Raw genomic sequence first — 17,230 nt, 5'->3', positions numbered from 1 at the left:
CTTATATTGTTTTAAATGTTTTGCTTTCTTTAGGATTATGTTGTTTGTCCTTTATTTAGGGTCTCCCTATGTTCCTATGAGAAGCTGAGCATCTTTTTCTGTAGTATTGGTCAGTGGTGTGTGTGTGAGTACATGTGTGTTTGTGTGCACATTTGTGATTCTATGTACATATTTTTATATTCTTTCAAATACCTTTTCAGTTAGACTGGAAGAAATGTATCAGTGAGTATTTGTAGTATTTCCACTTGTTGGTGTCAATATGTTGCTGTGAATATGGCTGACTTGGGAGTATACTTAGGAATTTTAATTGCTGGGATCAGTGTTTAGTATTTTAAGAACCAGCCAAACAGGTCTACCATTTATAAACAAGCTTTGTTTATCCTAGTGTCCACACAAAGGTCATTTACTGTCTTTGAGATTTTAGCTAGTCTAGGGCCAATGAAGTTATATGTCCCCATGGTTTTGATTTATATTTTCCTGATAACCAGTATGATTAAAAGGTCTTTCTGTGTGCATATTGGTCATTGTCTTAGTTAGGGTTTTATTGCTGTGAACAGACACCATTACAAAGGCAACTCTTATAAGGACAACATTTAATTGGGTCCAGCTTACAGGTTCAGAGGTTCAGTCTGAAGACCTCCGCAGAGGGGAGACCCTCACTCAAGTTTCAGAAAGTCTCGACCACCCAGTAATCTGCTCGAGACACCATGTACTGGAGCAATAGCGAGGTTTATTAGGGCGTGATAGCTAGCTGCCGGTCAATTCGTATGCCCACGCAGGAGCTGAATTGACCCCGACAGACAGTTTGAGAGGGGTTTTTAAAGGGAAAAACCACAAACCAAGGAATGGGGAGGGGGATGAGGGGTTGTTAAGGTGGCATAACATAAAAATAGCGGAACATTACAAAGGAACCCAACCTACATGAGTCAGGGTCATGTGAAAACTCTCTCTCTCTACGCTTATCTTTCTCAAGAATGTGGTCCTGCCCTGTTACTTCGGCCTTGCCCTGTCACTGTGGTTACCAGCTTGGTTCTCAGCTTGGTTCCCAGCTTGGTTCTACCTAGCTCACCTGCATTCTTTCCTTTCTCTTTGCAGTCGGCCAGTTCCAGTAATGGTGACTGGTCTTTTTATATTCTTAACTTGCTTCATGCCTCGGTTTCTCAGAAAATTTTCCATTTCCTTATAAAAAAAAACCTAAAGAGTATTTTATATGTCTAAAAAGGATTCTTATGTACCCAATATCTATAATTTTTCACTCTACAAGTCCATTATCAATGTGGGAACATGGCAGCATCCAGGCAGGCATGGTGCAGGAGGAGCTGTGAGTTCTACATCTGCTAGCAGAATTCTGCCTTCGAGGCAGTTAGGGTGAGGGTTTTAAAACCCACCGACACAATGATGCACCTACTCCAACAAGGCCACACCTTCTCATAGTGCCGCTCCCTGGGCCGAGCACACCCAGACCATCACAGTCATCTCCTGTCTCCTTTGCATGCATGTTGCCTCAGGTGTGTTGAATGCTTTTACTGTTGAGTTTTAATGTCCACTGTGTGTTCTGGATACTGATTTCTTAGCAAGCATAGGGTTTCAAATACTTTTCTGCCAGTAAATGGTTAACTTTTCCTTTCCTTAGGTGTGTTACATGAAATATATTTTAATTTTGGTTCAGTTGATTGTCTTTTTGAGTCTTGTGCTTTTGTTGTGAAGACTTATGATTGTTTTCATCTAAGTTTTGTAGTTTTACCTTCATTGATTTTAATTGAAGTTTTATTCATGCAGGTAATACTGCAGTTGTTTTTAAGAACATTGCAGTTTTGGAAGCATCTATGCTTGTGAAATGCTCAATCATACCAAATATACAGAGCACTTCATTGCCCCGTGGTTGTGCCTGTTTTCTTTCTTCTTCTTCTTCTTTTTTTTTGTTTTTTTCGAGGCAGGGTTTCTCTGTGTAGCCCTGGGTGTCCTGGAACTCACTCTGTAGACCAGGCTGGCCTCGAACTCAGAAATCCACCTGCCTCTGCCCCCAAGTGCTGGGATTAAAGGCGTGCGCCACCACTGCCCGGTTGTGCCTGTTTTCTAAACATTTTCTCTCTCCCTCTTCTGGCAGAGCAGCTCAAGGAAACTTGAACTGTAAATCAAAGCTCCAGTTAATATAAATGTATGTAACTTTGGAGCAGTACTGGAAGTAATCTTTTACATTTGTCTTTGTTTCAAAATATTTTGATGTTAGTAGTCAGTGAGTTTTTATTGTTGATAGTGTATTTATTTTATATAAAATAACAAAATTTGCATATGTACTTATTAATGGACCTCTGAAGAAGCTATGGATATTTATACATACGTTTTGGGGGTATATATATATATTTTGGTGAATTCCAGGAGATGAAATCACTGAACAATAATGTGACAATTTAAATTTATTCAAAGCTGCCAAACTGTTTTTCCGTGAAAATCTACTATAGAACATAAAGGAATTCCCTTATTCTATGTCCTTACTAGTGGTTGCTTTGATCAAGAATTAAAATTTCAGACTATCAAGAGCTGATTGTAGAATGATCACTGGTTCATAGAGTATTTGCTTATCTTATATGAGTCTCAAGGGTTCATCTCCACATCTGCAAGAGCTTTTAAGACTTTTTTTTTTTTCAGCAATACATATGGTGAATGTTTTTCTTGTGTATGTTGATGGTTTTTATTGTTTCTTGCTTTCAGACATGGTCTTGTTTTGTAGTTCAGGCTGACCTTGAAGTTTCATTTTGCTAATTCAGCTTTCTTTGTTTTTGGAACTTCCATGCCTGACTTGACAGTATCTTTTTAGAGACACAAGAGATAAAGCTGGACATAGCTGAGAATGTTCTTAAACTCTTGTATTTACCTCTCTAATGCTGGCACTATGGGTATGCACCAGCGTATCTGTTTTTTTTTTTTGCTATATTGGGAATTGACCTCTGGAATTTGTGCATGCTAAACAAGCACTCTACTAACTGAGCTACATACTGAGTCATAAACAATATTTTCCCTCATTTCTTTATTCATTTTTCATTTAGTTTGTATATGTTACATGGTCATGCTTGTGCCTTGGCATGCTCATGGAAATCAGGATAACTTAAGAGCTGATTCTCTGCTTCTACTATGTGGGTCCTAGGGATAGAATTCAGACCATCAGGGTTGGCAGCAAGTACGTTTACGCACTGGGCCTCTCCTAGCAGCCCAACAGTATCTTTTAAGATGCACTGGGCCTGTCCTAGCAGCCCAACAGTATCTTTTAAGAGGTGTTTTGTGTTTTTTCCCAAAGGTGGGGGGGGGTTATTCAGGGCAAAGGGCAAAAGTGGAGGAAGAGAGACAGAGGAAGATGGCGGAGAAAGAGCTTAAGAGGTATTTTTAATTTCACTGAAAACTGTATTTGGTTTAAGAAATATGTATTGCAAAGTCAGAATGATTTTTCCTTCTATAATTTTTCTTGTGTGTGGTGGAGGTGTGTACGTATGTGTATGTTACATGCATGTGTGTCTGCTGGTAGGCTCTCTAATGTGCCTGATGTAGAGGCCAGAGGTTAACTTGAGGTGACTGTCGCTGTTCATCCTAGTTTTTGAATCAGGGTTTTTGACTCTTTGCATCTTATGACAGATTTTGTTGTTGTTGTTGTCGTTGTCCTGGCTGTCCTGGAACTCTAGACCAGGCTGGCCTCGAACTCAGAAATCCGCCTGCCTCTGCCTCCCAAGTGCTGGGATTAAAGGCGTGCGTCCCCACCACCCGGCTTGACTCTTTGCATCTTGAGCTCACTGTTCCATCTAGTTGGTTGGAAAGTCAGTATCTTCTACAACCCCACTCCAGCTGGGTTTATTATACCATGTAATTATACGTACAGTTGCTCTGTATTCTCATCAATTATAGTGATGAACATTTGAAGTGTAGTAACACAGTGTGGTCATTACTGAGGGAAGGATGCTTTATCTAGGTGTTAATGGATCCAAACTCAGTGTCCCTTGTTTGCTCCAGAAGCACTTTATTCACCCGGCCTTCTTTCTAGCCCTCTATTCTGCTTTGTAGTTCTTTTTCCTATGTATAGTGTTGTTATATTGCGTTTTGAATTAGTTTCTATATGTGAAAGATAAGAGTGAATTAGTTTATTTCCTTATATAACATCTAATTTTACAAACACAGTTTGTTGAAACTTTTTTATTTGAATTATATTGATGAGAATTTGAAGTTTAGTAACATCGTATTGATATTACTGAGAGAAGGATACTTTTTTTCTGGTAGATAGATGTAGGTACCTCTTAGCACGGGAATCAGGAGACTAGGAGGCCAAGGATTGTTGTAGTGAAATTTCTGAAAATCTTCTCTTGTATGTGTGATATTCCAATTTACTTGTTTAAAGAAAGTTTTTGAGAGCCCGGCAGTGATGGCACACGCCTTTAATCCGAGCACTTGGGAGGCAGAGGCAGGTAGATTTCTGAGTGAGTTCCAGGACAACCAGGGCTATACAGAGAAACCCTGCCTCGAAAACCAAAAAAAAAAGAAAGAAAGTTTTTGAGTTGTTATTAGAGCTTAAAATCCATTTAAAAATTTTCCATATTGTTTATTTTACTGAATAAATATTTACCTTAAATACATTTGCAATAAATGTAAGATTTTCAGTTAAAATGTTCTTTTGAGTATTTGGAATTCTGTGGTCCGAAAATATCATACCTTGTTTACATGGTAAGTTCAGGCCAGGCAAGTTCAGGCCAGTCAGACCTACATAATAAGACTGAGTCTTCTGAAAAAATAAATTACTCGTATAGAGCAACTATATGTAATAATTTATTTTGCAGTTCATCTTATTGGTGAGTGGGCTTTTTGTTGTTATTGTTGTTGTTTTGAAATGACTTTTTCCTTGGCTTGGAACTCACTGTGTAAATCAAGCTGGCTTTGAACTCAAGAGATTTACCTACCTGTGCTTTCCAGGTGTATGGATTAAAGGTGTGCATGACTATGCCTGGTTCACTGTTAGTATTTTTGATAACTTTGAAAAACACATTCATAGCAGCATATTTTCCCAAAAATCCTGTTAGCTTCTATTAAGAACATTTTATAATAATTTTGTGGGAAGTAAATATGTCATTTCTAATATACACACCCTCTTACAATTTATATTTAAAAGATAAAATTAAAATAATAATAGCAGAACTTTCTATAGTGACCCCACTGTATTTCCTCTTGAGTCCATGGCAAGAGTCTAGTAGAACCTACAGTGAAAATGTTTGCAGATCAGAATGAAAAGGATACCTCAATTTTATTAATTAGTAACTCCAGCCTTGTGAATTGTATGTAGGAATTAGCTGCCTGTGAAGAGAAGTCTGTTGAAGTATTTCATGTTCCTTTTTTACTCTTTATTCTTTGGGGGCATGAGACAGGGTTTCTTTGTGTATCGTTAGCTGTTCTAGTACTATCTGTAGATTAAACTGATCTTGAATTCAAAGAGATCTGCCTGCTTCTGCCTCCTGAATGCTAAGACTAAAGGCATGCACTACCGGACACCTGGTACCACTTTTTATTCTTAGGAGATCAAAAGTGTACCCATGGGATATGCTCAGCTAAAAGCTCAGTTTACTTAGGAACCAACGAATCCAGAGATCAGTGACATTTGCTAATATTATGCTCTTTGTAGTACAAATTGTTTTCTCCCTAGTGGGCTACCTATAATTTGCCACTCTCAACTAAGCATAGGTATTGAGTTATAAATTCTAGATAGAGAGGCAAAACTTCAAATTGTAATGCTGTAGTTACTCGGGGAGTATTAAGGAACCTATTGGTGGTTGAAATAATTCCTAAGAACAATTATGTTTAATATATTCAAAATTTATCATTTAAATGGAAAACTTTTCTTTCTTTCTTTCTTTTTTTTTTTTTTTTTTTTGTTGTTGTTGTTTTTTGAGACAGGGTTTCTCTGTGTAGCCCTGGCTGTCCTGGAACTCACTCTGTAGACCAGGCTGGCCTCAAACTCAGAAATCCACCTGCCTCTGCCTCCCAAGTGCTGGAATTAAAGGTGTGTGCCAACACCGCCCGGCAAATCATTTTCTTAAAGTTACCTAATTTTAAAAAATCAGGTAGCACATTGATGAGAATCTATCCTTTTTTTTTTTTTTTGGTCTCTTAATTTCAAAGTTGCATAGTGGTCATACCTATCATATAGATGAATTAGAAATCTAACATTGTTTTCTCATTCACAGTGGCAGCTAGATTGTCTTGCTTGCTTGCTGAAATTAATCTGCCAGTTTGCAGTAGATCCATCAGATTTGGATTTAGCTTATCATGATGTTTTTGCCTGGTCTGGCATAGCCGAAAGCCATAGGAAAAGGACTTGGCCTGGGAAATCAAGAAAGGCTGCTGGTGATCATGCCAAGAGTCTTCATATACCACGATTAACAGAGGTAAAGTTTGGAAATTAACATTAAATTGTTCTAATGAATTCTGCTTAAGTTTTGAGTAAGTATGTGCTTTAGTTTTTATAAAGTGAAGAAATACACTAACACCTAATTGATTACTCTGATAAGTACCTATCATCCATAGCAATGCCATGATTTGATGTTGTAATGATATTTTGGTAATAGTTTTCATTTCTTCATTTAACAGGAGTGCATGATGTACCATTCTAATATGATATGTTGCCTTACAGTTACATGTACTATTAGTTACGTGTTCATTCTGAGTGTATCAGAGTCCACTCAGAAATATGTATTTCAACAGAGGAAATGTAGTAGTAGATGGATTTCATACATGTGCGTTGAAGTGCTAAAAATCTAAAGTGGACTCCTAGATCCTCACTCTTAGAGCTGGGTGAAGAGCCCAGCAAGCACTGACTGCTCTGACAGAGAGGCCCTGAATTCAATTCCCAGCAACCGCATGGTGGCTCACAGCCGTCTGTAATGGGGTCTCATCCCCTCTACTGGTGTGTCTGAAGACAGCAACAATGTACTCATATACATAAAGTAAATAAATATATCCTTTAAAAAAATCTTTAGCCGGGCGGTGGTGGCGCACGCCTTTAATCCCATCACTTGGGAGGCAGAGGCAGGTGGATCTCTGAGTTCGAGAGTTCGAGGCCAGCCTGGTCTATAGAGTGAGTTCCAGGACAGCCAGGGCTACACAGAGAAACCCTGTCTCAAAAAAAAAAACAAAAAAAACAAAAAAAACAAAAAAAAATCTTTAAAAAACAAAAATGAAAGAGAGAAAGCTGAAGACTGGTACTGCACAATTCCTCAGAGCTTAAGAGCACTTGCTGTGTTTCCAGAGGATGTTAATTTAATTCAGTGCTCCCACCACATAGCTCAGAACTCTGACTCCAGGGAGATCTAATGATCTACTCTGACCTCTTTGAGTACACAACACACACACACACACACACACACCCCAAAAGTTAGAGGTGAACCCTGTCTCTTCTGGTCAAAAACCTCTGGAGCAATATTCAAAAACAAGGAAGTCCACTATCTAGTATAACAGATTAAATTAGGAACTCAGCTGTCAAAGGAAGGATCTTGCTTCTTAGTGATATAGAAAAACAGTATAAAAATGAACCATATCTTTCATCATAAAAAGAGCTCATGAGCCAGATGTGGTGACAGACATCTAGGATCCTACCACTCTAGAGGCAGAGACATGCAGATCTCTGAACATTCAACCTAGCCAGAGTTATAGAGAGATCTTGTCTTGAGAGTGAGAGACAGAAACCCATCATTTGAGTATGTATTCTTTGTTCAGATAATCAAATGTATACCCCTCACCATCTCTATTTGTGATTGGGGAAGTAGAAAGAGACTAAGATGAGTTCTTATTGAAATCGCTTCCTCATTCTGCCAGCCATTGAGAGGCACACCTCATCTGCCACAGATCAGGAGAATAATGAATTGGTACAGGTAGAGGAATTTGGTGGTGAACATAAGATTTAGGACCTTTTGGTATAACCTGGAACCTAAAGTTGTTTCAGTTTTACAATATTAGAGATTACATTTGAAAATTCATCTCTCCTAATATTGTATAAATTATTTACGTCTCTTAAGTATGTAAAGTCCTTTGGATTCGGGAAGCATTTCAAGTGTTAACTAGTGGGAGATAGTACTTGGTAATTTCTTTAATATGTCATAGTTTTCCCAGAAGAAACTGCATTGTAATATAAATATTCAAATTGATGTGATTCTTTTCACTAACTCTTGAAATAATTTCCTTCAAAAAATTGTTTACTCTTATGTATATTAAGTGTTTTGTCAGCATGTATACTTGTGCACCTGATAAGTACCTGGTGACCAACGAGGCCAGAAAGGGGTATTGGTTCACCTGAAAATGGAATTGCATACAGTTACGAGCTTCCATGTGGGTTCTGGGAACCAAATCTGAGTTCTTTTCAAAAACAGCAAGTGCTCTTAATGCTGAACCATCTCTCTAAATAATTTTTATATTTATTGACACTTATTAGCTATTTACTATTTTATATTTGAATGCTAGATATATAAAAGTATTGATGTAAAATACATTTATAGTCATTTTTTTTAAAAATATAGCAACTACACAGCTATTAAAAATAATTTAGATTATACAAACAAACCCTGATATAGTGAAACATACTTGCCATTAATAATATGTACGCACTTTGTTCAGAGATTTTGCATTAGGTGTTATACAGTTATGAAACATGCATTTCTATATTTACTAACTTATTTACCAAATAATTGTAGCTTAGTGTGCACATAAGAAGCAAAACTTACTGTTGCATGATTGTAGGGGATGTGGGGCAATGAAAGTGCATTTGGTATTTTGCTCTATTCAAAGTTTTTTCTCTCGATGTTTTTGTTTTTAAAGGTGTTTCTTGTGCTTGTCCAAGGAACCAGTTTGATTCAGCGACTTATGTCTGTTGCTTATACATATGATAATCTGGCTCCTAGGTATGCATTTTTGTGTTATAATATGTATGTCTATGTAGTTCTTAAGCTTGGAAATTGTGGCACTCACCTTTAATCTTAGTATTGTGGAGGCAGAGGCAGGTGGGTTCTTCACTTTGGGGCTAGAGAGATAGCTGAACCTGAGTTGAGTTGCCCAGCATCCGTATAAATGTAGCTGGTAAGGTGTGTGCCTGCAATTCTAGAGAAGAGCTGAGTTAGGGATAGGATTGTCCCCAGAGCCCCAGAGCTCAGCCAGTATACCCAGCTCGGCGTGACCCAGTTTTAGTAAAAGAGAGACCACTTCTTAAAGATAAGCTGGAGAATAAAAGAAGATATTTGACATTGATCCCAGACCTCGGTTTCATATATATCATATACATTAAAGCAGTAAATAACCACTTCATTTTGAAAAAAAAAATTTAATATAAAAGTTACTAGGCCGGGCGGTGGTGGCGCACGCCTTTAATCCCAGCACTTGGGAGGCAGAGACAGGCGGATTTCTGAGTTCGAGGCCAGCCTGGTCTACAGAGTGAGTTCCAGGACAGCCAGAGCTATACAGAGAAACCCTGTCTCGAAAAACCAAAAAAAAAAAAAAAAAAAAAAAAAAGTTACTAGGATTTTATAATGTATTGCCCTACTTTTCATCTAGACTTACATATCTGGTCAATATTTATCAAACATACATTCATGAGTGTTTCTGTTTATGTTATAAATTCTATGGAACTTCATGAATGTAAGTTCTAGACATTATGACTGTGTAGAACTATTTTGATATTTGTCTCTTAAAATCAAGGATGTTTTTAGTAACTTTTTTTTTTTTTTAAATATTGTGGATGTTTGTGGATGTGCACTAGTGATGACGGTTGTTATCAGCAGAGATTGGAAGAGAATTTCTAGTCTCCTGTGGTTGAAATTTCAGGTGGTTGTAATGTGTGTGCTAGGAAGACTGGAATTTGATTCAAACATTTATTCCTGGAAGCCCACAGTTGGCCTACAACTCTAGATCAAGGATATGGTACACACAAACACACACACACAGAATCTTAAAGACAAATCCTCAAACAGTTTTTATATATTCAGTTAATGGCCCATATTAGATTGTCTCATTAGATTGATTTTTTTTATTTTTTTATTTTTTTTTAAATTAGTGCTAGGCCCCAGACAAGCATTTTATGATGTTAAATCCTAAAGCCCCTGTTAATTGAATGAGTTCATGCTGATACTGGAGCCAGGCGTGGGTGTCTTACTTTAATGCTCCCCATCATATTCTTTGAGACAGGATATCTAGATCTTTGCCTGTTCTTTTTCTCAAATGGTGGTACTACATAGAAATTCAGCCATGCCTTGGGTTTTACTTGAGTGCTTGAGATTTGAACTCAGATATTCATGCTGCAGAGCAGTAGCCATTAGCCACTGAGCCATCCTCATGGTCCTTTAATACTTTTGATAATTTATTCTTGGTTCAACATCATGTGATGTCATTAGTTGTCATAATTCTTCCCTTTGTAAATAGAGATATTTACTCAGTCTTTTCACAATATTGACATTTTACTAGTACAGATCTATTTTGTTTTTATCTTTCAAAACATGATCTCAATAATTTTTTCTTGAATAAATGTTAGTATGATCTCTGCTAAATGTTGATTTTCCTAATGATTAGTATTTCTTCAGTATCATTGGATAACCCATTTTATAAGGAGATGCACTTTTTAATGTTATTCACCTAGTTTAGTATTAATTTGGAACCATGGATTTGAAATATTTATGTAAAATTCTTTAACACCATTATTCCTTTTTCTGAAATTGTGCAAGCTGCCTTACAGAAGCCACTTGAAATGTGTTCTTGTTCCCTTTGTTATACCCCTGTCATTTGAGGGTCAATGCTCCTTCTTAATGTCTCTGTGGAATATTGTAGGTCTGTCTGTCTTGTACCCTGTCTCAGTCCTGATGGCATGTTCCCCCTCCTCCCAGGTTTTCAAAATTTTACACCTATGTATGAATACCTACAAGTAAGAGAGTGAGTGTGTGTGTGTGTGTGTGTGTAATTGACTTGAAAGCTAGAGAGATCCCACAGTCATTTTTGAAAGATGCTTAGTACTGCTTGTCAGAAATGTTGAAATTCTGGATGTTTGATATTTTCATTGTCTATGGTTTTTCCATGGACAGAACTAGATATATGTATGTAAAACTAAAGAAACCAGCAAGATGACTCATTAGTTAAAATACTTGTTGCTTTATCATTAGGACCAGTGTTCAGATTTCAGCACCCATTTCCTGGGCATCCGTACACACCTGCTCTGTATCACTGAGAGAGAGGAGAGAGGCAAGAAGGTCTCTGGAGCTTCTTGGCTTATAGCCTAGTCCAGTATATCTGAACCTTGTGTTTACAGATAGATCCTACCTCTAAATAATATGTGGAAAGTAGTAGATACCTTACAGGTTTTTTTGGCCTCTGCATCTGTATAAGAATGCATCACACATATTCTGTCTGTCTCTCTTGGTCTTTGTCTCTGCCTCTCTTTCTGTTTCCCTGTCTCCTGTACTCCCAACAGCTGAAATGAACTAGAACACCAGCAGTATACAATATGATAACACACAGAGCTTCCATAAATAAATTCTCAGTGTATAGTTTGAACAGGCAACAACATCCCATCTATTTAGACTATTGTAGAAACTTTGAAATATAGAAAATTTTAATACAGAAATAGGTTTGGCCTGGTGGTGATGGTTGTGGCACACGCCTTTAATCCCAGCACTTCACAGAGGCAGAGGCAGGTGAATCTGTGAGTTTCAAGACAGCCTGAGCCACATAGGCTACCCTGTTTGGAAAAACCACCATCACCAAAAAATAAAATAAAAGAAATAAATAAAAGGAAAGGGACAGGTTTAACATATGTAAACCTATTTTTATGTCTCATATCATCATAAGTTTAGTGTGTCATAATTTTAAATATTTCATCATGTTTTATTAGACTGAACTTTGTTGTATACAAAGAGTATGTATAAAGTTGGTGTAATTTATTCTTAAAAGAAAATATAAAAAGGTTTATTGTAATCTTTGCAGCACTACTTCTCTTGATCTCTTGTCTGAGTTCTATGCTATAATGTTTTCTAAAGCCATCACCCCAGGAACCAGAATGAACCTTTTACCAGTTACTAAATTTTTTCTAATGCAGTCATGTATAGATTGCTCTTGAATTAAATGTATTGAGCTAGTATGAGTTGATAAACACTAAACATTAGGGTCAGGCCTAGTGTGTACTTCTGTAATGCCAGCTCCTGTGGGCACTGAGCCTTGATAACTATGAGGTCAGCACAGGCCAGAGCTGCATTTGAGGATCCTGTTTTTATAAAACAAACAAGGATCAATAGGATGGTTCAGTGAGTATTAAAGGCACTTGCCACCCAGCTACTGAAGGTGAGACACACACACACACACACACACACACACACACACACAATGATTTTGTCAAGTTCTTGGTGGATATATTAATGAATCTCTTCTTTTAAGTGAGTTTATTTTGAGTGCCAGCAAAATTGCTGAGAGGGAAGATAAAGGCCATTTAGAACCTAGATAGTGGAAGGAGTGAAACCCACCAGTCAGCCAAACTAGGCCAAAATTTTCCTGCCTCAGCTTCTTGATTGGCTGGAATTACTGGTCTGCAGCACCAGCTTCTTTCATTTTTATTTTACTGTGAAATACACTGTTATTTTCTTTTGTATCAAGGACCAAACCCAGGTCCTTTTGTATGCTATTGTGTGCTAGGGAAACAGTTCAGTACAGTGGTACTTTAATCTGGTTTGTTACTGTTCCTGGTTCTGGAGATCAAAGTGTTTATTATTGGATTGTTTGTTCGTTTGCGTACTTTTCTTTATTGTTTTGGGGTGTGTGTGTGTGTGTGTGTGTGTGTGTGTGTGTGTGTGTGTGTGAGAGAGAGAGAGAGAGAGAGAGAGAGAGAGAGAGAGAGAGAGAGAGAAACAGTCCTAGATGTCCTGGAACTCACTCTGTAGGCCAGGTTGACCTCAGATTGACAGAGATCTTTGACTGCCTCAGCCTCCCAAGTTCTGGAATCAAAGGCATGCACTGCCCCACCACTTGGCCCATTCAACGTGTTTTTATTAACATATAATTCTTTTTGCTCTGTAATAGACTTTAAAACTTATTCCTCCTCTCTGAAGTTTCTTACTTTTTAAACAACAATACCCTATATTAACCTGTCTTCTGAAAACCATCTTGTTGCTTTCCCAAGAATTCCACTTACTAGTGGTTTTAAAAATAAGTGATAATCAGAGTCTATGTAAATTTCTTAAATCTGTTTGAAGTTATAAACTTCAAATATATAGTAATTATTTTACTTCATTGCCAAATTTAATTAGGAATGATGCCATATTTTTGTTTTACAGAGTTTTGAAAGCTCAGTCTGATCACAGGTCTAGACATGAAGGTAAGAGCTCAACAAAGTGTATTATAGGTTTTTTAAATATAATTTTTAAGTGTGTAAGAGCCATGCTTAAACACTATATTTAATACTGTGCAGACAAATGATACAATGCCTTTATTTTCTTTCAGTGTCCCACTACTCAATGTGGCTCTTGGTGAGCTGGGCTCACTGCTGCTCCTTAGTCAAGTCTAGCCTTGCTGATAGCGATCATTTACAAGATTGGCTAAAACAGCTGACCCTCCTTATTCCTGAGGTAAGAGAAAAAGGGAAGATGGGTGCGTCTCCTTCTACAAGGTTTTGTATTATTAGCATTGCTCATTAAACAAGGTCAAATAATGGTGAAGTAATGTTAATGATTTTATTAATCATTTTCATTACCATTTAGGTACAGGATCTGATAAAATAAAAAGTGTACATATTATACATTCATATTTGTCTCTTTTTAAGTTGTGTTCTATTCCAGGTGGCTACATCTGGATAGTTCACTTGGAATCTGTGAAATGACATAAATACTCTTAAAGTTGCTTGTAGTTCTAAAATGTTTTGTTTTGTAATTTATGTTGTAAATAACATAATTATGAAAAACCTTTAATCTTATTTATGTTTCTACCTGTATATTTTTATTTTTGTTTCTACTTTATAGCCATAATTAAGCATTTCTTTTAAAATAAAGTAAGCACATACTGCCATGCACTCCTGAATACTTTACATGATTATACGTTGTTCACAATACATTGTTAGGGCTGGTGAGGTAGGTCAGCATTTGCTTGTCTTTCAAGTGCCGGGCTCTGTGTTTAGTCCTCAGCAAAACAGAACACTTTGTGAAAGAAATCAGCCAACCGCGATCATACTCGCCTGTGTTCTCAGCTCATGGAATATAGGCAAGAAGATAAGGAGTGCCAGGCTAGCATTTAAGCTAACCTTAAGCAACAGAAAAGTTTCTTTTCAAACAGACAAAAAACTTACTAAAGCTATTTCTACTAACATTGTTCCCCTTCCCTCCCCTGTGTCTTCTCTCTTCCTTTTTTTTTTTTTTTTAAAGATTTATTATATGTGAGTACACTGTAGCTGCCCTCAGACACATCAGAAAAGGGCATCAGACCCCATTGCAGATGGTTGTGAGCCACCATGTGGTTGCTGGGAAATGAACTCAGGACCTTTGGAAAATCAGTCAGTGCCCTTAACCGCTGATCCATCTCTCCAGCCCTCTCTCCATTTTTATTTTTTTTTAATCCTCATCAACTTTTCCCGTTTCCCTACACACATGTTCCTCTTGTTTCTGCTTATCTCCTCCCCGCCAGGTGCAAACCCAAGGCCTTATACATGCTGGACAACTGCTGTAATGCTCCATTGTATGTGTGTTGTATGTCCAGGATTTCTCTCCTCCCCTCTCTTTCCCTCCCTTCCTTTTCCCTCCCCTCCCCTCTGTGGCAAGGTCTCATGTAGTCTAGTTTGATATCAAGATTGATAATGCAATTTAGGATAAGCTTAATCTTTTGAAACTCTGGCCTCCACCTTACTGAGAAGCTGAGCATAGGATTTCAGTGCTAGGATTTCAGTATGCTTTAATATTACCTGATTGATAAAATACTGGAAATTAAAATTGGGGAGAAAGCAGAAAGCAAACTCTTCAACTGAGATATTTACCTAGTCTATGAATACCTTTTTAATACTCAAGCCTGCCCCTGTTTTTTTCCTTTAGACTGCAGTTCGCCATGAATCTTGCAATGGTCTCTATAAGCTATCTCTGTCAGGCCTAGATGGAGGAGACTCCATCCATCGATCCTTCCTTCTTTTGGCTGCCTCAACATTGTTGAAATTCCTTCCTGATGCTCAAGCACTCAAACCCCTAAGGGTGAGATTTTACCTTATTGCAAATTTGTTATTGTGTACTGTATTCTTGTTGTCACCTCATAAACGGACTCTCCCCTTCTCGCTCTGGAGTCCTGGGAATATAAGTGCACCCCATGGTGCCTCATTCCATTCTCAGGGTCAGCATTACAGCCATGTGGTTGGGTTTCAGCTTTGAATTGTCTGTCATGAGCATTCTATTTTGGAGATACTGTTTGTTCCTACAAAGTTGAAAGTTATGGAGCACCTTTCTTCATTCATTTGATTTGTTTATTTTCATTCCTTTTGTTTTACCTAGTCGCAAAAAGCTTTTGTTTTTGTATTTTTTTTATTGGATGTTTTATTTACATTTCATATGTTATTATCCCTGTTCTCCCCCCCCCCAGGAACCCCCTATCCCATCACCCCTCCTCCTGCTTCTCTGCGGATGTGCCCCTACCTACTCCCCTTCCTACCTCCCCACCCTCAAATTCCCACCCACTGGGGCGTCCAGCCTTCATGAGATCAAGTATCTCTTCTCCCACCTATGCCCGACAGGGCCCTCCACCCTAACATATACAGCTGGAGCCATGGATCCCTCCCTAAGTGCTCCCAGGCTGGTAGTTTAGACCCTGAGAGCACTGGTTGGTTGGTATTGTTGCTCTCCTCATGGGGCCGCAAACCCTTTCAGCCTTTACAGTCTTCACTCTAACTCCTCCAGCAAAAAGCTTTTTTTTTTTCCTTTTTTTTTTAAAATACTTTTATTTATTTTATATATATATGAGTACACTGTTGCTGTTAGACACACCAGAAGAGGGCATCAGATCCCATTACAAATGGTTGCGAGCCACCACGTGGTTGCTGGGAATTGAACTCAGGACCTTTGAAAGAGCAGTCAGTGCTCTTAACCACTGAGCCATCTCTGCAGCTTTTATTACATAATAAATATAATAATTTATTATATAATGAAAGGTCCATTAGTAAAGTATTTTAAAATAATTTACAAAAATATACACTGTAGAATTTACGTATTTTCCTATGATTGTATCTTTTCCAAATAATTGGAGATTGTTTTTCTTTTCTTGTTTTTGTTTGTTATTGTTCTTGGGTTTTTGGTTTTTTTGTTTGTTTGTTTGTTTGTTTGTTTTTTGAGACATTGCTTTATTCTGTCTCCAGATTGAATTTGAACTGAAGTTGTTTTCTCTTGTGAGTACCTTGATATTCTATTTGTTTTTATCTCTTGATTTTATGATTTTACAGAATTCATCAGGAATTCATTCACTCTTCTTAGTGTTTGTATATTATTTAGGCATTTATTTCATGAAGTCTGTACTTGGTTAAATATATTAATATTTTTAAAAGTGATTTTACAAGGTAAAATTTGTCTTAATAGATAGATGATTATGAAGAAGAACCAATGTTAAAACCTGGATGTAAAGAATACTTTTGGTTGTTATGCAAGTTAGTGGACAACATACACATAAAGGACGCTAGTCAGGTATGTTCAAAGAAAATCTCTTGAGTTGTTAATATGCAACAAATACCCAAGGTATGCACAGGGACATACGTGGCTTGACTTGTCCTTTTAGCTGAGGACACCTTTATTAATGTCTCTGTAGCAGGTCCTGTCCTAACTTTCCTGTTAACACTATTCCCTTGTGTTCTGCTCTGGTTCCTTTCTTTCTTCCTGGAACTCACTCTGTAGACCAGGCTGGCCTCAAACTCAGAAATCCGCCTGCCTCTGCCTCCCAAGTGCTGGGATTAAAGGCGTGTGACACCAAGGCCCAGCTCTAGTTCCTTTCTTATTTTTACTTTGACTTTAAATCTTCATTTATATGTACTTCTGAACAATCTAAGATTTGTAAAACCTTAATTAGAAGTGAAATATGTATAATGCATGTTAGCATAAGTGCATTGCCTATCAAGGCCAGAAGAGGGCATACTATTCCCTGTAGCAGTGGTTCTCAGTCATGACCCATTTGGGTCACATATCAAATGTCTTTTTTTTTTTTTTTTTTTTGGTTTTTCGAGACAGGGTTT

The 17,230-nt window shown here is 37.6% G+C and overlaps 1 protein-coding gene across 2 annotated transcripts in view; it reads left to right on the top strand.

The window, feature by feature from the left end:
* The window catches only part of Usp34 (ubiquitin specific peptidase 34), a 185,995-nt gene that overhangs the window by 100,474 nt on the left and 68,291 nt on the right, over positions 1-17,230 (top strand). The window contains exons 33-39 of one of the 2 annotated variants that reach the window (XM_028776756.1): positions 6,216-6,416; positions 8,839-8,921; positions 13,323-13,363; positions 13,489-13,613; positions 15,063-15,215; positions 16,367-16,396; positions 16,584-16,688. In XM_028776756.1, the coding sequence (XP_028632589.1) occupies positions 6,216-6,416; positions 8,839-8,921; positions 13,323-13,363; positions 13,489-13,613; positions 15,063-15,215; positions 16,367-16,396; positions 16,584-16,688 (738 nt within the window). The remainder of the gene's footprint in view (positions 1-6,215; positions 6,417-8,838; positions 8,922-13,322; positions 13,364-13,488; positions 13,614-15,062; positions 15,216-16,366; positions 16,397-16,583; positions 16,689-17,230) is intronic. The other variant, XM_028776762.1, reaches the window with a different exon arrangement.

Source organism: Grammomys surdaster, unplaced genomic scaffold (genome assembly GCF_004785775.1).
Source record: "Grammomys surdaster isolate TR1022 unplaced genomic scaffold, NIH_TR_1.0 67, whole genome shotgun sequence".
Taxonomy (NCBI): domain Eukaryota; kingdom Metazoa; phylum Chordata; class Mammalia; order Rodentia; family Muridae; genus Grammomys; species Grammomys surdaster.
This window is presented reverse-complemented; position numbering and strand designations above follow the sequence as displayed.